At 45.2% G+C, this 24,252-nt stretch overlaps 1 protein-coding gene across 1 annotated transcript in view; it reads left to right on the top strand.

The window, feature by feature from the left end:
* The window catches only part of trim67 (tripartite motif containing 67), a gene marked incomplete at both ends in the record, with an annotated part of 173,219 nt that overhangs the window by 138,154 nt on the left and 10,813 nt on the right, over positions 1 to 24,252 (top strand). The window contains 4 exons of the mRNA XM_084314434.1: positions 6,221 to 6,331; positions 8,219 to 8,372; positions 12,550 to 12,713; positions 13,880 to 14,018. Coding sequence (XP_084170560.1) covers positions 6,221 to 6,331; positions 8,219 to 8,372; positions 12,550 to 12,713; positions 13,880 to 14,018 — 568 coding nt within the window. The remainder of the gene's footprint in view (positions 1 to 6,220; positions 6,332 to 8,218; positions 8,373 to 12,549; positions 12,714 to 13,879; positions 14,019 to 24,252) is intronic.

Genomic DNA, 24,252 nt, shown 5'->3' with positions numbered 1-24,252 from the left:
TGCCCCCCAGGGCTGTGTTCTGAGTCCCCTCCTCTACTCCCTGTACACACACGACTGTGTGGCTCAGCGGAGTAACAACACAATCATCAAATTTGCTGACGACACAGTAGTGGTGGGCCTGATCTCTGCAAACGACGAGAGGGCCTACCTGGAAGAGGTCAAGGTCCTGGCGGGATGGTGCCAGGAGAACAGCCTCTCCCTGAACGTCAGCAAAACAAAGGAGATGATTGTGGACTTCAGGAGGTCGGGGGTCAAGGACTACAGCCCCCTCAGCATCGACGGGGCACCGGTTGAGAGAGTGAACAGCTTTAAGTACCTCGGAGCCCACATATCCGAGGACTTGACATGGACCACACACATTGACAGTGTTGTGAAGAAGGCACGACAACGCCTCTACTTCCTCAGGCGCCTAAGGAAGTTCCAAGTCAGTCAGAAGATCCTTAAGAACTTCTACTCATGTGCAATAGAGAGCATCCTGTCTGGCAACATCACCTCCTGGTTTGGGAATAGCACTGCACAAGACCGAAGCAGACTACAAAGAGTGACATGTTCAGCCGAACGCACAATTGGAGGGAGGCTCCCCACCCTCCAGAACACTTACAACAAGCGGTGCAGGGGTAAGGCTAAGAGAATCATCAAGGACTCCAGCCACCCGAACAACTGCCTCTTTGAACTGCTGCGGTCAGGCAAGCGATACCGTAGTCTCAAGGCGAGCACAGAAAGACTCAGAAGAAGCTTCTATCCCCAGGCCATCAGGCTGCTCAACGAACAATGAACACTATGCAACAACCATCAAATGCACACAGCACACACATCCACACGCACACACTCACTTTAAACAAACAACACACTGCAGCACCCACTCTCCACACTTTAGATCACCTAAACACACTTTATATTTATTGATAAAGGATTTGCACTACAACTCGTACACCTTACTGTAAATTGTACCTAAATTGTACCTCATCCCATTTCTGCTTTGCACTATATAATATTGTATATTAGTACACTGCATAGTATATTGTATATTATATGGTAACTCAGTTACGTCATTTCTGCATCGAACATTGTACATATGTCTATACTGATACTGAACACTGTGACCTCATTTTTACTTCAAATTTTTTTTTGCTTCTCATTTACATGCTATACTATGTTATTTCATACTTATCTTGTCTAGCACAGTCTCTGGAGCGTAACAGTAAGAAGCATTTTGTATAAAAGTATTCTGTACTTCTATATGACAACTATTAAAGAAACTTGAAACTTGCATTGAACCACCTATCCTTTACAATGACAGCGGTCTGCAGCACAGGCCCTGTAACTCACGGACATGTCTCTTGGCCAATAAGAAAACGTGCTTGTGCTTCAATGGCCTCTCGAGCCTGGGAATAAAAACGCATAAATTCTGCTCTTCTCTCCCAGAGAGACCACAACGTGAGTAAAAACAATTGAAAAAGGTTCATGTAACAATTGGACCAAGACTCTCTGAGGAGGAGACTTTGTCTCTACTGCATTGCATCACCTATCCTTTACAATGACAGCGGTCTGTAGCACAGGCCCTGTAACTCACGGACATGTTTCTTGGCCAGCAAGAAAAAGCGCCCACCCCCTCACCACCTCACCCCCGATACGACGCCAAAAGAAAGCAGAGCTGTGACACCAGGTGCATGGCGCACCAGATGAAAGCACATACTTGGGGAGCTCCAGTAGCTCACCACGTACCGCGAGTGCTATTTCAGCGCCGTGGACAACCGCGCTCGCGCGGATCTGGGGCTGAGCGCGTTCGAATCCCGGACGGCAGCCGTGCCTTTCCCAGAGTGTCTTTCCCCCCCATCTGAACCCTTTCAGCCTGCTTCTGTCGGTCGAACTTGACCAAGTATGAGTGCGATGAAAAAGCGATAAACGCTAAAAAGAACCAGCTGACTGGTCAAAGTTTAAAAAAAAAGAAAGCACATACTTACCTGTAGAGTAAAAGCTTTACATCATGCACGCCAGCCACAGCCGATAACCTTGGTCAAATGCCACTATGTACAACTCTGTAGACTAACACCCAGCCAGTTGTGGACTCAATGCTACGTTTCCTAAACGTTACATGAAACACACACACAACTTCTCATCATACAATAAAAACCCCAGTTCACTTTTACTCACGTAAGAAGAACGCTGTTTTTAAGTAGAGAGAAGGACATAAGCCTTGGCCAAGTGCTAGAACTTACAAGCCTTGCTAAGCTATACAAAATAGCGACCAACACAATTTTCAAAGAAAACTGCACAACACTCCAAGCAAGAAAACGCAACCCCAGCATTTGTAGCTGTGAGTTCACATAGCACACGTCGTATCTCCCAAAATGCAGTGAAGTAACACACGTTTTGTTAAACAAAAACATCGTTATTAACCAAAAACATTCGGGAGGGGGAGGAAGGAAGAGTGGGGCATAGTGTAATGTCCTTACCTGACTGCCGGACGCAGGACGAATGGCCGCAACAACAGGCTGGTCCACCTCGTTGACAAGGCCTCTTGCTGGCGGGGCCAGAAGCGGCGACGGCTGGAGCCTCTCTCCGGCGCAACGCCCCCATCCTGCGGCCGGTCATGGTGCAGGCCAACGACATCTTCTGCCAGAGATGACGCCGTAGTCAGAGTGCTCAGGGCCCGCTACTTCCTCACGGCTAATGCCAACGCTTTTAGCACAAGCTAACAGCTAACTCCAGGCTGACGGTTAGCATCAAGCTAACGTTTCTAGCCTTAACGCAGCAGCAAGCTAACAGGTTAGCCTAACAGCTAACTGGCTAACAGCTAGCTCTTACCGGCTATCGATAGCCACCAGCTAACGCAGTAGCAAGCTAAAGCGGCTACTACTGAAGCTGTGTAACGTGAGGAATAGCGATACAGGCCAAACACTTCAGACAGCCGACTGTCTCTCCTTTTTATCCAAAAGAAAAAAGGGAAGGCAACACACGTCCCTCTCACAGAACGGTGTTACCAGATACAGCAGCATCGGCAGTAAGCCCCGTTGTACGCGGGCTGCAGCCGTCTTGAGCTCGGAGATATTCTCATAATGAAACACCAAGCTCACATCCTCCGTGCCGGGAGCTTTCGTCTTGAAAAGCGGGGCCAGCGCGGTGGCAGAGGGTATCCGTTTTCACGCAAGCTGCGCAGTTGCTGACACACCTGAGGCTCGCGTCGCAAAACATCACCCGCCCTAGAGAGACTGCCTCTCAGTCGACCGCCTCTCGCGGCATAGTATCCAGCTGCATAGACGGAGACAACGCCGGCGGGGACTGCTCAGCGACGCGCGCCCCAATGCGAAGCGCCGGTGGAGGTCAGAATGATCATCATCTTCTAGACTCTCCGGTGGTGACGACATTATCCTTTCTTTCTCCCGTAAATTAGTGAGAGAGGGAGAAACAAAAGAAAATGCCAACACAGCTCCTATAACTAAACTAACTACTTTAACACTAAACTTAAGCAGTGCTATACACTGGCTTCGGTCGTGAAAGTAGGGAAGGAGCTGTTGTATGGCCATGACCCCGCTTTATAGGAGCGGATGTGGGAGTGGTCAGGCGGATGGGCAAGTGTACATGTGGTGAAAGCTTTCATTTAGGATATGATTAAAGGGACAGTTCCAATAGAGCAAAGCGTAAGCTATTGACGAAATATAACTGCCTTTCTCAATGGCTGACTGTGGTCACTGAGCCTGTACCGGGTGAGGATCCATCTCTAATTTGTATCTCAGTAGAGAGATACTCTGCCAGTTTATATTCTCGTTTTAGACCCATAGCATTGCAATTTACTTTGTGTTTTGGTTTCATTGTGCCAATGTTCCAAATAAGATGTTTGACTTTGTTTGATGATTTGATTGATTTATTTTGTACGCAGTGCTGGTCTGAGACTGGTTTGTGTTGATGATTGGTTGATTCATAAGTCTCAGCACCAGTTGACTGAGGGCACTTGTGGTAAATTCCCACAGAACTTCTACAATAATTTGAGGTCATTGTAGTACAGTACAAATGAGATTGATTATCTGGAAGGAGGAGAAAGGGATCATACTTGATAGAATTGTTGATCTCCTCATCTGACTTAAGCAGATGAGGAATAAACGTGTACGCCAGACAAACCAGAACTGTAGTTCAACTCAGCTGATTTATTTGAGCCAGGGCCAAGAGTGAATAAAAGGTTGCCTTTCACATACAAAGGATTTATCAGAAAACATTAACATGGCTGCTGTGTACAGGAATCAACAAGGTTTGCATCTCAAACCCGAACATGTACATAAAACAGTCACTCGTTAACATAATTTGAACATACATAGTTTACTGTAGGCCCCTTTTTATATGAGTAAGCCTGGTTTCTAAGATAAGTATCTTTACATTCTATTTTAACCAACCATGGGTCCATGATTTACTCACATAAAAAGCAGCACAGTCTCTCTGGTGGAAGGAGCGGTGGAGCCCAACAGACCCCTGGGGTCGGTCTGGTCTGAGGGCTCCCGAACTACCAATTTGTCTCCTCTTATATACTATAATTTCTAGCCAATAATAGAATACAGTTTACTAGTACAGTTGATCCAATCAGGCGTCTCCTGTGGGCGATCTCCTGTGGGGGCTGGCCGCCCCACCTCCGGGCCGTGGCGACGCGATGGGACAGAGACAGAGGGGGCCCGTCGGTGGCCCCCGTCGGTGTGGTCCCCCGCTGAGCACAGAGGGGTTCTGCTGGTGGCCCCCGTCCGTGTGGTCGCTGTGTTGGGTCTTGTCTCACGAGGGGGGGCTGGCATGATGTCCTCTGGTGGGGGGGTGTGAATACTCTTTGACCTTTTGGGCCTTTACCATACAGTACTAATCTGGTCACATTAGGTGTGACCTTTATCTATCCAACTGTCCCTGCGTCTCATTCCTCATTTAGCCCTGCAACCACTTCTGCTAAACAGTATACAAGGTTATTTATGAAATTCAACTCAATATTTACCACATTTCCCCGTTTTGACGATTCTTATCGTCACATATGATATATTGACTTGATTTTCTATACATACTAACAATACAATTTAACAAAATAACAAAAATCATAAATTTTGAATTTTTCTCAATTTTTCTTCTCAATTTTTTCCATTCTTCTTTCGTACATCTCATCAATTTTGGCCTTCTTGTTTTCTTCTTTTCCCACATTTGCCCCTGACTATGTTCCCTCCCGGGAGTCCTGGTGACCCATTCATCCAGATCCCCATTTAACCTATTCTGCCTTAAATGAAACAGTGTTTACCACTCTTTCATCAGGCCTTGTTCCTCTGGGCACTTTGAATATGCTAAAAACAATTAAAACAATTTAATCTAAACATTACACATTTAAAGTATAATCCATCACAATTTTTTAAAATTACAGTATTCGTTTACATGATCTGGGGAGGACACAGAAATTATTATTCATTCTTTCATACATTTTGCTTCTCCTCTCTTGTTAATTCCTTTTAACCAACCATGGGTCCATGATTTACTCACATAAAAAGCAGCACAGTCTCTCTGGTGGAAGGAGCGGTGGAGCCCAACAGACCCCTGGGGTCGGTCTGGTCTGAGGGCTCCCGAACTACCAATTTGTCTCCTCTTATATACTATAATTTCTAGCCAATAATAGAATACAGTTTACTAGTACAGTTGATCCAATCAGGCGTCTCCTGTGGGCGATCTCCTGTGGGGGCTGGCCGCCCCCACCTCCGGGCCGTGGCGACGCGATGGGACAGAGACAGAGGGGGCCCGTCGGTGGCCCCCGTCGGTGTGGTCCCCCGCTGAGCACAGAGGGGTTCTGCTGGTGGCCCCCGTCCGTGTGGTCGCTGTGTTGGGTCTTGTCTCACGAGGGGGGGCTGGCATGATGTCCTCTGGTGGGGGGGTGTGAATACTCTTTGACCTTTTGGGCCTTTACCATACAGTACTAATCTGGTCACATTAGGTGTGACCTTTATCTATCCAACTGTCCCTGCGTCTCATTCCTCATTTAGCCCTGCAACCACTTCTGCTAAACAGTATACAAGGTTATTTATGAAATTCAACTCAATATTTACCACACACTCTTTTTCAGTGTGCAGCTCTTGGGTTGTAATAGCTTTTCATCATATTTTCAAATGTGTCCAGAATTCTATGGATCTTTTATAAATATGAATTAATCTCTCTCTCTCTCTCTCTCTCTCTCTCTCTCTGTCTTTCTCTCTCCATCTCTCTCTCTTTCTAGGTGGTGAGGGATCAAATAACTCATTGTACTATGAAGTTGCGTCAGACAACAGGTATGATGGAGTACTGTCTGGAGGTCATCAAAGAGAACGATCCCAGCGGCTTCCTACAGGTGCGCTATGCTGTGTGTGTGTGTGTGTGTGTGTGTGTGTGTGTGTGTGTGTGTGTGTGTGTGTGTGTGTGTGTGTGTGTGTGTGTGCGTGCGTGCGTGCGTGCGTGCGTGCGTGCGTGCGTGTGTGTGTCTTTTGAGTGTCAAATCTGCGAAGGAGCCGTTTGAAAGCCAGAAACCAACAAAACAACCACGGTCCTCCAGTGGCAAGCCAACTCAAACTGAATATCATCTGAAATATTTACAGAAAAAAATATATATAATAATATCGGAAGTGGGAGAGTAGGTGTGAGGAAAATGTAGTTTCCTCAAGGTGACACAGTAGTTTCAGAGGAGCAAGATGTTTTCCAGGCGGTAGTTTCCTGTTCTCAGTGGTTCCAAAGGTTCTAGATGTTTTCCAGGTGGTATTTATATTTGTAAACGTCAATACTCACTATATCGATAGAATATCAGTTGGTTGGTCTAGCTGGTTATATATATTATACATGGTAGAAGTGATGCCACAGATTACTTGTAAAAGTAATCTGATTACTGATTACTGATTACTCATTTAAAAAGTAATCTAAGTTACTTTACTGATTACTTGATTATCAGAGTAACTTGGTTACTTTGAAAGTAACTAGGTTACGAAGTCGTCGTCGTTCCCCCAACAGTTTTTTTTAAACGCTTTATTGAAAGTGCATAAATTGTTTTGAACTTGTTTCTCTGCACATAACGTAAATTGTTAAACTAGTGCTTCAGCTTCTGTACCATCAAGTATGGTAAAGCAACAGTCTATGATGCTCACAGCATTAGAGCAGCCAGCCAGTGGTTTTACAAAACCAGTGTATCACATCTAACAAATGCAGGCTGAACTATTCAATTATATCAACTGTAACTATTAAATTGTTTTTATAAATGTCTCTCTATAAACATACAATCAGTCTCTCTTTAACATGTAAATTAACTGTAAATCTGGCAAATAAGAGCTTTTGCTCTGCCACCATCAAATATACATTAATCAAAAGGGAAAGAAACAATCTCTCTCTTTTGCTGTTGGACCTCCGAGTCCTCCTGTACCTAGTCGAAGCGTCGGCTAGTGTTGTGATTCCAGATGCTTTCAATGCAATTGGATGTGCTGTTTTTAGCGGTAGACAGTATTTTGTTTCCTCCGCATATGAATGTTTTTTTCACCCGGCTTAGCTGACACAAACGTGAAGTAGTGACTGAGGCTACGTTTAGACGAGCGTTTTGGGATGGAAGTCTGAACAGAAACAGCAAAAGTCGTCTTGCGGTTTCACTTTTAATTTTGCGTTTAGACAATCGTTTTGGGGTGGAATTCTCCGAGCAGACGAGGCTGTAACGACGGAGCCCTGCTGTCACACGATTGGCGCATATGTCACATGACGTGCTGTGAAGACCCGCCCTACTCTGCCTCTGATTCGCAGACTGTGGATGGGGAATGTGATTGGACCAAAGCAGAGTCACTCACAGACAGAGGGTCCAGTCACGCCGCGGGACACATTCTTGTGTAACCCTTTCACTGCCACACGACGTCACTCCCAAATAAGAAAAACAGCTCAAAATGTATTTTTGACTGTCGAAAACTAAATAAAATACTGCATTCCGCCTGCATTATGAATTTATGATGAGATAGTAACGAAATAGTAACGCACAGCCACTTGGACAAGTAACTGCAATCAGATTACTGGCTTTTAAAGATTAACGCGCTAGATTACTATTTTCGGGGAAAAGTAATCAGATTACAATAACGCGTTACTGCAGATAAAGTGCTAAGTCAGGAGCCTGGAATAGAGCTATTAAATACAGTGTGTGTGTGTGTGTGTGTGTGTGTGTGTGTGTGTGTGTGTGTGTGTGTGTGTGCGCGCACGTGTTTGTGTGTGTGTGTAGATCTCGGACGCTCTGATAAAGCGGGTGACGTCATCTCAGGATCACTGGGTGAAGGAGGCCCTGGAGCCCAAGGTGGGTCCTGACTACGACCTGACGCTCGCTACAGACCCCCTGCTGCAGACCATCCTACAGCTGGACTTCTCTCAGAACAGAGGTACACACAAACTTGTTTACAAAAATGTCTTTATAAGTTACATTAGGTCTGGGACTATCGACCATGTTGGGACTGGTGCCATTCGGTACTCCATATCCAATCCTAAGTGTGTTCCGTACTAGACCAGTTACTGCCCACATCTCTCCCCATGTTAACATTCACAATGCATGAACGATTACTTTATAATAAAGTAGGCTACCCAGAACCTTATACCTTATAATAAAGTAGGCAACCCAGAACCTTATACTTTATAATAAAGTAGGCTACTAGAACCTTTGGTGAAAGTGGATATCGTTTGTAATATATGATTACATTGCTGGTTACATGTTTCATCAGCTTAGCGTGTGTGAGTAAACCCAACCTCCATTGTAGTGTACCCAGATTTATTTTTAATGTACTCTAAATATGTAGAAGGCAATTAACATCTTACATGGTATCTCATTTGCACACTGTGGCAATTTCAACTGGGGCAGAAAATATATTCCTCACTTTACCCAGATCCCAATTTAGTCTGTTCTACAATGTGACTTGAAGCTTATTTAAAATTAGTCTGTCGCCCACCCACCCAGCCAGCCAGCCAGCCAGTCAGTCAGTCAGTCAGTCAATCGGGAAGCCAGGCAGCCAACCAGTCAGTCAGTCAGTCAGTCAATCGGGAAGCCAGGCAGCCAGCCAACCAGTCAGTCAATCAGGAAGCCAGGCAGCCAACCAGTCAGTCAATCGGGAAGCAAGGAAGCTAGACAGCCAACCAGTCAGTCAGTCAATCAGGAAGCCAGGCAGCCAGCCAACCAGTCAGTCAGTCAGTCAGTCAATCGGGAAGCCAGGCAGCCAACCAGTCAATCAGGAAGCCAGCCAGCCAGCCAACCAGTCAATCGGGAAGCCAGGCAGCCAGCCAACCAGTCAATCGGGAAGCCAGCGAGCCAGCCAACCAACCAGTCAGTCAGTCAGACTCAATGTTATTAGCACCCGTTGTTCAATATAATCTCTCACTTTAATTCACATCAAACATCTGATCTAACGCCATTTTGTGTCCATGTGCCCAAATGTTAAACATGTGATCGAATGCCGCATCCGCAGATGTTCAGGGCACTCCATTATTGAAACACACAGCAGGTGCTGAGGTCGAGTCCCAGCCGGAGAGAGACGGCAGCCCAGGAGGTACTTCTGCCCCTTTTGAGTCATCTCCCCTTTTCTTCACCTCCTTTTGAGTCATCTTCCCTTTTCTTCACCTCCTTTTGAGTCATCTTCCCTTTTCTTCACCTCCTTTTGAGTCATCTTCCCTTTTCTTTGCCTCCTTTTGAGTCATCTTGCCTTTTTTTCACCTCCTTTTGAGTCATCTACCCTTTTCTTCACCTCCTTTTGAGTCATCTTCCCTTTTCTTCACCTCCTCTTGAGTCATCTACCCTTTTCTTCACCTCCTTTTGAGTCATCTTCCCTTTTCTTCACCTCCTCTTGAGTCATCTCTCCTTTTCTTCACCTCCTCTTGAGTCATCTCCCCCTTTCTTCACCCCCTCTTGAGTCATCTTATCTTTCCTACACCTCTTTCCCTCTCCTCTTCTTAAGTAGAGCATGACATGAATGCCCAAATTAAAAACAGAAACAGAACATAGATGGATTACCTCTCGATCTTGGATTGGATGTGTTTGGGTCAGAACAGGCTCAAGTCAAGCTCTACGTCACAGAACCCTCACCTAGTGGCTGTTGCCCACTGACCCTGGACTGTTGCCTCTCCCTGTCTAGAGACCACACCCCACCTTCCCCTGGACACTACACCCCACCTTCCCCTGGACACCACACCCCACCTTCCCCTGGACACCACACCCCACCTTCCCCTGGACACTACACCCCACCTTCCCCTGGACACCACACCCCACCTGTCCCTTAGAGACCACACCCCACCTTCCCCTGGACACCACACCTCACCTGTCCCTTAGAGACCACACCCCACCTTCCCCTGGACATCACACCTCACCTGTCCCTTAGAGACCACACCCCACCTGTCCCTTAGAGACCACACCCCACCTTCCCCTGGACATCACACCTCACCTGTCCCTTAGAGACCACACCCCACCTGTCCCCTGGACACCACACCCCACCTGTACCCTAGACATCACACCTCACCTGTCCCTTAGAAACCACACCCCACCTTCCCCTGGACACCACACCCCACCTGTCCCTTAGAGACCACACCTCACCTGTCCCCTAGATCCACCTTCTCCTCTTCAGTTGTCAAATGTACAGAGACCGATTGTTGCAGAGAAATCCATTGCTGATGTTCTGCCCTGTGAACTACCACTCAGTGTTGTTTACATGTTATTTTGTGTGCGTTTGTGTGTTAACACTTTGATCGCCATGGGTTAAATTCATAATTTACCATCCCTCGCCAGCTCTATTTGTCTATGGAGAAGTTCCCCTTCTTTGCAGGGCTATAACTTTTTAAATTCTATTGCTACATTGCCATTATTATGGCCCATTCAATGTCCTATATGTATTGTTCAGGGTGTAGCAACGTTACACTTTTTCATTCACATATTCATACTAAAATATGGTCTAAAGTATAAGTATGTTTTTATCGTTTTCTGCAGCTTTCTTCAGAACGTGATTTATAGCCCTAAATGCATTATATTGATGATGAAATACAGTTTGGTAGCGATCGGCGCGAGATGAAAAATTTCAACTGGACGTACTTCTAGAATGATCTACGTATGATCTGATGATGACCGGATGGGCGGGGGATCGTTTATAATTCCTTGGGCAACGTTAGATGATTCATCCAGAGTGGGTCATATGTTCATCATAGCAGTTTATATTGAACACGTTAGAATATAACGCTGAATCTTACCGTATGTTCCTCGCGCCGTTGGACGATCAGCGTGGAGTAGACCGTTTTCGATTATGGGATGTAGAAATGCCCGATCCATTTCCAGGTTGTATAATAGTATATACGTCCAAATAACGTTGTTTATTGAGTTAGGGCGAGTGATCTATTATCCAGTGTTTCAAGATGGAGTCGCGGGAGCTATAGAGAGTGGCTAGACCACATTTGCATGAGTACTACTGGTTTAACGGTTAATATCCGGTTGGCGATCTGCCGATCGGCCACCAGATGGCGCTCTTGAACCGCTAGAGAGTTGAGAGGAGATCACACTTGTGTCTCAGGGCCCCGGAAAGGAAATATGATTTCGATGACAGATTTTTGAAATATTGACATCAAAGACAAGTTAAGGCGTCCTCGGCGGAATGAGCATGGCGGGGAATGACGAGTTCCGGCGTTTTCGGCGGTTAAAGTGTTAATTGTGTTCATTTTGTCCAACTCTTCAGTAAAAACCGCCCTGTTACTCGGGACAGGAAGCTGCTTTGTTTTGGTCCCGGACGGTGGCTCGTAGATTCAGGACTACAGTCCAATGAATTTCTTAGCTGGCAAAGTAGCTTTTACTGTAGAAAAAAGGGAATGAACCGAGTTTGGCGACCTACAAAGTACGCTTGTCTTACCAGCCCAAGCATTTGGGTGGTGGCTATAGGGTTAAAGGGTACGTTCATAATGTTGGACCCCTAATTCTACTCCCTACATACCAATTATGTTGTCGGTAGGGTCCTTCCTAGGGTTGGGCACCGACAACCGGTTCTAATAGATTCTTAATTTCGATTCTTAAAAAAATTTAATAAATTATAATTTTTTTTTACTTTGTTAATTAATACCCTAGTTAGAGTACAGCAACCAAATTAAACTGTATCAAGTCAACTGACAATGTGAATAGTATGATTTTTTTTTGATTAAAAAAATAAATAAAAAAAAAAGATCCTGCGAAATAAGCTGTGACCTGTTTTGACCTGCACCTCAAAGAATCGGAATCGAGAATCGTTTAGAACAGGAATCGAAATGGAGAATCGGAATCGGAACCGGAATCATTCAAATCCAAACGATGCCCAACCCTAGTCCTTCCTCAGCACAATTCGTCCTGTTCTTCACCCTGGATACTTGCAGGGGGGCTTAGCTATGTAAAGTAAATGGGGCCACATTACTGGCTGTACAAGCCCTGAAATAAACCCAAAAACCTACTTTGTGGCCACTCACTGTCTAGGCGATTTCAGCGTTTATTCCATTGACTTTACATGTGGCTAACTACAGTAGCAGGCCTCCCCTCTCTCTCTCTCTCTCTCTTTCCATCTCTCCATCCAGTGGATTCTGTGTCCTCTGTGCCGGCGGCTCCTCTGTTACAGTTGGAAAAGTGTTGTACCAGGAACAACAGCGCCACCCTGGCCTGGAGGGTAACTGCAGCCTCCACTCAGCCCGTTGAGGGCTACATCCTGGAGCTGGACGACGGCAACGGTGGACAGTACAGGGTAGGTCACACACACACGCACACATAAATACACAATGGTGGTAAGTCATACTGGCCAGTGGTATAACTATTAAAAGTAGACAGTTGTGTATATATATATATATATATATATATATATATATATATATATATATATATATTGTGACGAGCCTGGTGGGGTCCAGACTCGCCACGGTTCAAATACAAACAAATTAGAATGTCCACACAAGAGCAATATCAATCAATACGAATATTTATTGAAATAAGGCAGAATCCAGTTTGATAGGCAAGAGAATGGTCGTAATACAGTCCGATGGTCAAAAACACAAAACAGGCTCGCCGACAGAAAAAGGGATTGTTCAATACTCAGGGTAGTCGTCCGGTCCAGGGTCAGTATAAGGGGGTTTCTCAGCCAGTCCAGTACACAAAGAACACCTTCTCGCCTTCACCTCTCCTCTTGCTACCTCTCACCTTCACAACTCCGAATACAACAATCTCTCTCTCTCAATACAACAACTCCAACCTCACCTCCGCTTACTTACTCCTGACTAACCTAGTGGCTTTGTAGTGTGTAGGTCTGGGCGTGTGCACGTGAGATGTGGGTGAACTAATGATGCGCAGGTGTGTTCTATCAGTACTAATCAGCTACCTAATTGTCTCTACTCCTTCACATATCCATGAGAGGGGGGGTGAGATCTGCCACAATATATATATATATATATTAGGGATGTCCGATATTATCGGCCTACCGATATTATCGGCCGATATCGGCATTAAAATATGATATCGGAAAATATCTGTATCGGTTTTCATTTTTTTTTTTTTTTTTTACATTTCTATAACCTTTATTTACCAAGGCAAGCAAGTAAGAACACATTCTGATTTTATTTATTGTCAAAAGTATGCATAATGTTGTGTTAATTCCACAACAAGAGATATGTAATGTTAATTACCTGAAATGATTAAATTTTTTGGGGGGGGGAAACCCTATATATCGGTATCGGTTGATATCGGTATCGGAAATTAAGAGTTGGACAATATCGGTATAGGTATATATAATAGTAATAATATCTTAGATTTATCTAGCGCCTTTCCGGAGACCCAATGCGCTTAACAGGAGGGGGCAGCTAGCGGAAGGGGATCAGGGAACAATACTTATACATATGTGTGCATATCTGTGTGTTGCAGGAGGTGTATGTGGGGAAGGAGACAGTTTGTACTGTGGACGGCCTCCATTTCAACAGCTCCTACAACGCCCGGGTGAAGGCCTACAGCTCGCTCGGTGTGGGGCCCTACAGCAAGACTGTCGTGCTCCAGACCTCTGATGGTAGGTGCTCCAGACCTCTGATGGTAGCTGCTCCAGACCTCTGATGGTAGGTGCTCCAGACCTCTGATGGTAGCTGCTCCAGACCTCTGATGGTAGGTGCTCCAGACCTCTGATGGTAGGTGCTCCAGACCTCTGATGGTACAGTAGGTGCTCCAGAAAGACCTCTGATGGTACAGTAGGTACTCCAGACCTCTGATGGTAGGTGCTCCAGACCTCTGATGGTAGGTGCTCCAGACCTCTGATGGTAGGTGCTCCAGACCCAGGGATTAAAGCAAAAAAAAATCTCCTGACTGAATTTTTTTTCAGGCCAAGTCATATTCTTATTTTAACCTCCACTGTATTTCTTTTTAATAGCGTTGGCGTTTTAAGGGAGCCTACTTGTTTCGGTTTCGTCGATAATCCAATGTACAGTTACCCCCCCACCCCGCCTACCCAACCCTTCCCTCCCCAACCACCTCCAATGTACAGTCCCCCCCCCCCCTCCACCTAACCTCCTCCAATGTACAGTTTCTTCGTCAAATGTATATGCTCTCTTTTTTAGACTCTTATTGTATCACAAACAATACTGTATTTGTAAATCTGGTACGTCATAAATGTATAGATGTAGCAGTATTATCTATCTGTATGTCATATATGTTATGATGAATTGAAAATGGGGGACCCTGATGTAAACAAGAGGAAAGTCTTTCTCTGGTCTGCAACCCCTTGACAATTGTATTGAGCTGTACTGTATTGTACCCATTCTGCAATCTGTTATAACAATCAATCAATATTTAACCGATTGCAGAATAGGTACAATACAGTATGGCTCAATACACACAATTGTTAAGGGGATGCAGACCAGAGAAAGACGTTTGTCTTGTTTACATCATCAGGGTCCCCCATTTTCAATTCATAGTGACATTTATGACATGCATGACATTGACATCATGACATTTATGGCATAGGGACATACTACAGGTATATAGTACTGTTACATTTGTGACATATACGATATGCAAATATACAGTAATGTTACCCATAGATCCTAACAGAGATTATATACATATGGGGAGGAGACTGTACATTAGGAGGGGGTGGGTGGGAGAGAAATATACAGTACTGTTACCCATAGATCCGAACAGAGATTATATACATATGGGGAGGAGACTGTACATTAGGAGGGGGTGGGTGGGAGAGAAATATACAGTACTGTTACCCATAGATCCTAAGAGAGATTATATGCATATGATGGGGAGGAGACTGTACATTAGGAGGGGGTGGTGGTAGAAAAAAGATACATACGGTGGGGAGAGAATATATACGGTGGGGAGGAGACCGTCTACAGATACACCTGTGTTTAAGTTTAAGTTTAAGTTTATTTGGATCCCCATTAGCCACAGCAGTGCTGGGGCTATTCTTCCTGGGGTGATGTTGCTACGGAGTTAAGCTAATAAACGTATACTCACAACCACAGCAGGGGACTCACATATTGTACTGTGAAGTAACACGACAATGACAAACATGTTGTTTCTGTTTTTCTTTTTGACATCGTTGCGGCACACGGAACAAGTTAACAACTCACCACTACAGCCCCCAGTAGCGCTGCCTAGCCAGTCTCTTCAAACGTCCTCTCCTCTCGAAACGTTTTGTTAGGTGGTCCCGCTGATCCTTTTCATCTGAGAAACCCGCGGTGGGTTCTCTTTTTAGTGGCCGGCTTACTCCTTCCATTTAACCGACGCTATTAAGCTAACGTTAGCTAATCGGTATATAGCAGCGAGTGCAAGCAGCGTGGTGGCTGTGAGTGACGTCGGTAAACAAGCAGAGTTGACGCGTGAGGCTGCAAAAAAGGCAACTCTTAAAACCAAAACACAGCAGTTTTTAATTATTTTACATTACTATTTTGTTACCCTGCCATGTGGCGGACAAACTTCTCAGACCTCGCAATTGTCACTCGCCCAATAGCCTGCAGCTGCAACCGTGGAGCGAGCCTCCGGAGTGAGCAGCGTAATCCTGTCTCTCGAGTCGCTGAGTGATGATGACTGCTAGGCGCGATAGGAAAAAAAAAAGCCCTTTTTCATATTTGGCGCCTCTGATTGGCTCAATTTTGTTTAAATCTGTATGCATCTACAAATCATATTATACCAGGTAGCCAATTCCGTCAGACTGCGAATCAAATGGACGGATCACCCCAATCAAATTGACGGAAATCCGTCTGGAGACGGAACGCTTTAATGCATGTCCAGACCTCTGATGGTACAGTAGGTACTCCAGACCTCTGATGGTAGGTGCTCCAGACCTCTGATGGTAGGTGCTCCAGACCTCTGATGGTACAGTAGGTGCTCCAGAAAGACCTCCGATGGTACAGTAGGTGCTCCAGACCTCTGATTGTAGGTGCTCCAGGAGACACTTTAGACCCCCGACCAGCTGATTGGGGGTGTATTCTCAACAGAGACCTTGAGCGAAATGTTACTGTTGTTCTCTTTCTTCCAACATGGCTGTCTGTGACCACTGGCAACCACTTGCCCAAGTATGTGCAGTGGTAGAGAAGGTAGTTTTTGTTTATATATTTATAATATATCAACACATGTTTCTTTGCACATATCAACCATGGTTTCTTCCAACATGACAGACAACCTTTCATGAAAGTCCTGTATTAGGACAAAAACACAACGTATACTGAGAAAGAACAGAAGATATGGAAAGCAAGAGAGGAGAAGAGAACATGGGAGAATAGAAGAGAAGGAGAGGAGAAGGGAAAGGAGAAGGGAAGACGAGAGAGGAGGAGGAGTGTACTCACAATACACACCCTATCTCTCTCCAGCTATGATTACAATGAGCAGTAAATGTAGTATGCGGTCACGCTGATTACCTCCCTCTACATTTCTATTTCTCTCTTCCTCACTCTCTCCCCCTTTCTCTCTCACACATTCCGTTTCTCTCTCTTCCTCCGTTTCTTTCTCTCCCCCCCCTCTCTATCTCTCTCTCACACATACTCTTCTCTATGTGTGTGTGCGTGTTTCTGTGGTGTGCATATGTAAATATTTCATATATCACCATGTGGTCGCTGATGAAGCAGTTTTATAAATACAGAAATGTCTCCCTACTGTTTCAGCCTCCAGCGAGCATGGGTGTGTGAGTGTGTGCTTGTGTGTGTGTGTGCACATGCATGTATGTATGTATGTATGTATGTATGTATGTATGTATGTATGTATGTATGTATGTGTGTATGTATGTTCATCCTCTGACCCACATACCTGTATCTGCTCCCTGACAACAGCTGTTGTACTGAATGATATCACCAATTAAATAAATGGCCCACCCCCGTTTTATTTACCCAGGGAGAATTAAATGAGATTTAAAGTAGAGTTAAGGGAGAATGTTACGCCCCCCGTGGTCACTCAGTGGAAGTGCGCAAGATAAGGCAACAGACATGGTGGGTGAGGGTTCAGAGGCCTGTATACTTTCCGTAGCCGCATTTCTGGCAGACGCTCTCTGATTGGCCGACGTCAGTTTCTACACTGGTTAAGCTTAGGCAATCTTCGAAGTTGGTTAAGATTAGGCAAGTTCTTTCGACGGTTAAGCTTAGGCACTCTTTCGAAGTTGGTTAAGGTTAGAGTTTGTCTTAGAGCATGGCGATAGAACGCCAGGTAATTTGCAAGCTGTTTGACGTGGAAATGGGCAAAGACACAGCTCGTCATGCTATTGGGCGCACATGTCATATGACCAGAAACGTCTGCCAAAAATGCGGCTACGGAAAGTATAGACGCGGTTCAGAGACACAAAACCAGGAAACAGATTATAAAACAACGTTTTATTTACAAAAAAGGCAACACAGGGATCAAGGAGGACTATCAGTGGCACCAAATGAAATACAAAAATAACCCACCTCCCTTGACAGGTGCTAATCACCCATAAATACAGTGGGTGGTGCTCACTCCAACCTAGGGTTGTAACAACAGGTAAACCTACGTGATGCTAGATGTAGACCCCAGGGTATCTTCCCGTCCTCACTTGTGCCTGTGTGTGCAAAAACAAATGTGAATACACAGAAATATAACTACAGTAGGCTGGGTAAAATGAAGGACAAACAAATATACGAATGTTAGCTTTAAACAAGAATTGGTAAAATGGATAACAAAAAGACAGAAGCTTCACCTAAATAACATAGCACAAATAGTCACAACCGGGAAAAAAACAGAGCTCTGCCACCAGCTCTACACCCACAGTGAAGAGCGAACTGAACACAAAGGGGACTATATAAGGTGTGGGAATGCTTGATTGGGAACAGATGGTGATGATGAGGACTGAAACCAGGATGAGAAAAGGATGAGTAGAAACAGAAGAGGGAGACAAAAAACAACACAAAAAACAAGATATGCCTACATAGACACAGCATACATAAACCCCATACGTAACAGAGAATTAAAGGAGGGTTCAAGGAGAATTAAAGGGATCCATAGTTTTCTTGTAAACAGCTCGCTTTCATTTATTTCAGTTCTCCAACAACAATTCATATGAAATTACTTCTTTCATCATTTTCCTTCATATTTTTTGGACTGAGTCATAACAACGTGTCCATAAATCTCTTCGGAGTTGTGGGATATTTTCAATGTTTTAGCTAATTTTTATTTAAATTGTATAATTCCCATTTTAAAATGTTTTACCATGGTATGTTTGGTATCCTTTTTTTCAGCACAGCCTCACATATATGACCTGACAGTTAGTTTTCATACTGTATACTACTGTATATACTGCATAATGTACAACACAAAACACAAAATCGGATTGAGAAAATGTGTTCTTTTTACTATGAACCAATGCAAACATATTTAATCAAGCATATAAAACAGTGGAAATGCACCCTCAGGTAGCATATTTACATAAACAAAAGAGAACAGAACAGAATTCAATTTACAAAGCATTATTTTCTCCATACACAGGTAATAAACACAGACGAAATTTGATTCTCAACTGGAAATGATCACCAGCATGCTTTTTTTTTTAAAACAAAAAGTCAGTAAAAGTACGTTTTTATTTTTTTTTACAAAAAAAAGAGTAAAAAATAAGTAAAGTGGGATATTCAATATACATATATACAGTACACATACAGTATGACTAGAGTGCAGTCATATAGAGTGCAGGATGCCTGAGGCGGATCCTAAAAAAAAAAATACACTACACTATGTGTGTACGTACGCGCGTGTGTGTGTGTGTGTGTGAGACACTGCTCAATTGTGCCACGCAGTAAAACAGTTTCTGTCTATAATGAGACAGAGGGTGACATCGCAGCTCTTCATGCTCATTTCACCATTGATACCATGGAGACCCTGTGTATCAACACGAATAAACATGTTGCACTAAACATTGCAATGGGGAATATTCCATTCTGTATATATTGCGTACAAAGTCTGCAAACCTAGTAATAATAAAAAAGCAATAAACATCCATAATAAGTCTCTCACCTGTCTGGGTAATTTCTTGACCTGGACCGGGCTTGGGCACGCCCTGCCCCCCTAGATGTCCCAGGCAAATCATTGCTGTAGACGATGACATGTAAAAATACATTATTTTCAACTTTTATGAACAGTTATAACTAAACAAAAGCACTAATAATAATAAGTCTCTCACCTGTCTTGGTTAGCCCTCCTCATGTATCATGTACATTCATCGTGTACACCTATCATGTACATTTATCATGTACACTTATCATGCACACTTATCATGTACACTTATCATGCACACTTATCATGTACACTTATCCTGTACACTTATGTAGATGTATAATGTACACTTGTCATGTACATTCATCATGTACACTTATAATGTACATTTATAATGTACACTTAGCATGTACACTTGTCATGTGCATTCATCATGTACACTTATCATGTGCAAGCCTTTCTTTGCAAACCCAACAAGTACAGTAAGAGTGTGACTGACTAAACAAAAGCAATAAATGTCCAAAATAAGTGTCTTTACCTCTCGTTGTTGTCATCTACAAAAGATGGAGCGTCAACATCTGAAGATTGGCACAGAGCAGACACGCTCACCTCATGTTAGCACCGGATTGCTGCTGCTGCTGCTGCTGCTACTACTACTGCCACTATTACTGCTACTGCTACTGCTACTACTACTACTACTACTACTACTACTACTACTACTACTACTATTACTGCTACTACTACTGCTACTACTACTGTTATAAGTCGAACTACTAAAGCTAAAGTTTTGCTGGCTGGAAAAACGTGTTCCTCAGAAATGATCTTGTGAATGGATTCTCTCTCAATTTCGTTCTTCTTCTAATCTTCTTTTCTCGCAGTCAACTTCCGCCTCTCTCTGCACTTCCGTCCAGTTTTTTCCATTTGATTCTTGTGGTCAACCTCCCAGAAGTCTGTATTCATTGTGGAACTAACTGTACCATGGGAGGCTGCAGTTGGTGAAGCATATGAACGTAAACGACTGAAGTACTCCGACATAGCAGCCGAGGCAGAACAACGCGGCTGGCGTGCCCAGGTGCTTCCGGTGGAGGTTGGTTCTAGAGGATTTGTTGCCATGTCCACAACCAAGCTTCTTAAGGGGATGGGAGTGCGAGGACAGGCATTCCGACAAGCTGTCAAAACACTGTCAGAGGCTGCCGAACGAAGCAGCAGATGGCTATGGATTAAGAGAAAGGACCCCAACTGGGCTGCAAAATGATCATCGAGGGGTAAAAGCAGAGGGGGGCACACCTGGGACGCCAGGTGTTGCCGTTGAGCCCTTCGGAGGTGTCGTGGGCCTGTCAACGAAACACCAATGAAGGAGGGTGCCCACCTGAAGACCCCAGTGAAGCTTTTACCACTACCCCATTCAAAAAAAGTGCTGATTATCTAAGGGATTGTAATATCTAGTCCTATAAGCTCAACTGATGAGCTGGAGAAATCCAGTGACTGCTGTGAAAGTGCAGCTGACAACAAGGGAAAGACCATGTGACTGCTTGGAAAGACAGCTGACAGGAAGGAAAGACTCCAACGGGGCTGTCATGGACTAGCTATCCATGATGGCAGGCTCCGTCACTTAATTAAGTGCACAAAAGCCACCCCTCATTGCTACGAAAAGTTTAAAGAGAAAAACACCCCTAGAGTCTGCGAGAGCGGGGGCGGAAGATGACTCATCGGCTGACCACCCGGTAACTGACCCTGGAATGAAAATGACGACGAACCAGATAATCGGCACATCAACTGAAGGACAGGAGCACAGAGTATGTAGCTGTGGCTGGTCCAAGATAACATCCATCAGAGGCCTACGAATACATCAAGGCCGGATGAAGTGCTTGAAGAAAGTGAGGCCGGGACCTCGCATTGACCATTATCTTCTGAGAGAGAGGTCAAGTCAGGCGAGTGAAGCTCAGCGGCAGGATTTAACCCACAGTCCACCGAGCATCAGTACCCCAGTGGCTGAAAGTAATTCAAGCACATCAGAGAACTTGGAACCAAGTCACTTGCAACCTTCTTTGGAGAAGAACATGCAAGGCCACAGACCTCATGTGAAGTGGCCAAAGTCCAGCAGCAAGAAAGAGTGGGCGACAATCGATGCAGACCTGATCAAAATCCTGGACGGAATCAAAGGAACAGTGGAAAAGAAACTGGATAAAATGGGCGATCTGATCTACTTCTATGGAGCAGAAAGGTTCGGAACAAAAGAGACAGGAAAGAAGGACATGACACCAACAACTCCTCCCAAGTCCAGAAGGCAGCAAGAAATCCAGCGCCTTGTCAAAGAGAGAAGGGACTTGAGGAAGCAATGGAAGAGAGCCTCATTGGAGGAAAGAGTGGGCATCGACCTCCTGCAAACAGACCTGAAGGGACGCCTGGGAAGACTGCGGAGAGCTGAAAACCTCAGGACTCGACGCAAGAGGAAGGAAAGAGCGAGAACATCCTTCTACAAGGATCCCTTCAGATTTGTGAAAGGACTCTTCACAAAGGAAAAGAGCGGGTCACTTAAGGTGCCAAAGAGGGAGTTTGAGGACCATCTGAAAACAACTCACACAGACAGCAAAAGATATGAACAGAGGGAACTACCACCAGACATGCCACCAATTCCTCAACCAGAACACCAGCTGGATGACTGTCCTCCAAGGTGGAGGGAGGTTGAGGAAGCAGTGAGGAAGGCAAGGGCAGCTTCAGCTCCAGGACCAAATGGAGTTCCATACCGGCTGTATAAAAACTCCCCAAATATCTTACGCTATCTGTGGAGGAAAATGAAGGTGATGTGGACAAAGCAAACCATCCCAAAAGCGTGGCGAAGAGCAGGGGGAGTAGTAATCCCCAAGGAGAAGGATGCCTCAAACATCGATCAATTCCGGCAGATCAACCTGTTGAATGTTGAAGGGAAGGTCTTCTTTAGCATTGTTGCTAAAAGGATGACAACATACCTAAAGCAAAACAACTTGATTGACACATCTGTGCAGAAGGCCGGCATTCCTGGTTTCTCAGGATGCTTGGAACATACAAGCATGATATGGCACCAAATTCAATCTGCCAAAAGGGAAGGAAGAGACCTGCACGTCTTATTCCTGGACCTAGCCAACGCTTTTGGATCCGTCCCCCATTCTCTCATCTGGACAGCCTTCAACTTCTTCCACATCTCAAATACCATCACAAACCTGGTGAGAAATTACTTCCAAGATCTGCAATTCTGTATCAAAACAACAGAATACACAACATCATGGCAATCTTTGGAAGTGGGAATAATGGCTGGATGTACCATCTCCCCACTAGCCTTCACCATGGCAATGGAAGTGGTCATTCGAGCTTCCAAGTGGGTTGTGGGAGGAGAACGTCTGCAATCTGGACAGCGTCTACCTCCTATTCGCGCCTACATGGATGACATGACCACCTTGACCTCAACCATAGCATGCACCAAACGTCTGCTGGGAAAGCTTCATGCCAACATTACATGGGCACGGATGAAGTTCAAACCCAGCAAATCCAGGAGCATATCCATCGTCAAAGGAAAACTCGTGGACCAGAGGTTCCACATTAAGGATACACCCATTCCTTTGGTGTCGGAACTGCCAGTCAAGAGCCTAGGGCGATGGTACAATGCGAGCCTCAAAGACTCAGACCAGAGTGATCAGCTGAGGGAAGAAACCATCAAAGGCCTTGTCAGCATAGACAAGACCTTGCTCCCTGGAAAGCTGAAACTCTGGTGCCTGCAGTTTGGATTGCTCCCCCGCCTGATGTGGCCTCTAACGGTCTACGAGATCCCCATGACCAAAGTCGAGAAGCTGGAGAGGACAGTCAGTTCATACATCAAGAAGTGGCTTGGCCTCCCGCGTTGCCTCAGCAACATCGGCTTGTATGGACACGGGGCCCTGGAATTGCCTGTCTCTAGCCTCATAGAGGAGTTTAAATGCACCAAAGTGAGGCTGAACATGACCCTGACCGAGTCTCAAGATGAAGTGATCCGAGCGGCTGCTCCCAGACTGGCAACTGGGAGGAAATGGATCCCATCTGAGGCCGTACAGCAAGCAAAATCTGCTCTCAGGCATGGAGACATTGTAGGACAGGTGCAGCATGGAAAAGGTGGGTTTGGACTTGGGACAAGTCGACCCACATGGCACAAGGCAACATCAACCCAGAGGAGAAAGCTGGTGGTGGCTCAGGTTCGGCAACAAGAGGAGGCAGACAGATGCGCAAAGGCAGTCTCACAGTCCAAACAGGGCCAATGGACTAGCTGGGAAAACCTGGAGCATCGTAAGCTCACATGGAAGGATCTTTGGGAGATGGAAGGAAGCCAAATCAGCTTCATCATCAGAGCCACCTATGATGTTCTCCCCACGCCCAAGAACCTAAACCAGTGGTATGGAGAAGATCCTTCTTGTGCGCTTTGCCAAACCCCCGCAACACTGAGGCACATCCTCACCGGCTGCAAAACCAGTTTGTCCCAAGGGCGCTACACCTGGAGACACAACCAGGTCCTAAGACAACTGGCAATCACCCTGGAAGGAAGGAGAACTACCAACAATGCCCTCCCTCCCCCAATGCCTAGACACTCAAACACCACTTCTTTTGTAAGAGCAGGACAGCTCCCAGCAAAGCCATCTGCAAGAGTGGAGGCAACCCTCCTGGACACTGCCCGGGACTGGAGAATGCAGGTGGACTTGGACCAGAAACTAATCTTTCCGCCTGAGATAATTACAACTAACCTCAGGCCGGACCTGGTCTTGTGGTCAACCTCCCAGAAGTCTGTATTCATTGTGGAACTAACTGTA

Source organism: Notolepis coatsorum (genome assembly GCF_963971535.1).
Source record: "Notolepis coatsorum genome assembly, chromosome: 5".
Taxonomy (NCBI): Eukaryota; Metazoa; Chordata; class Actinopteri; order Aulopiformes; family Paralepididae; genus Notolepis; species Notolepis coatsorum.
This window is presented reverse-complemented; position numbering and strand designations above follow the sequence as displayed.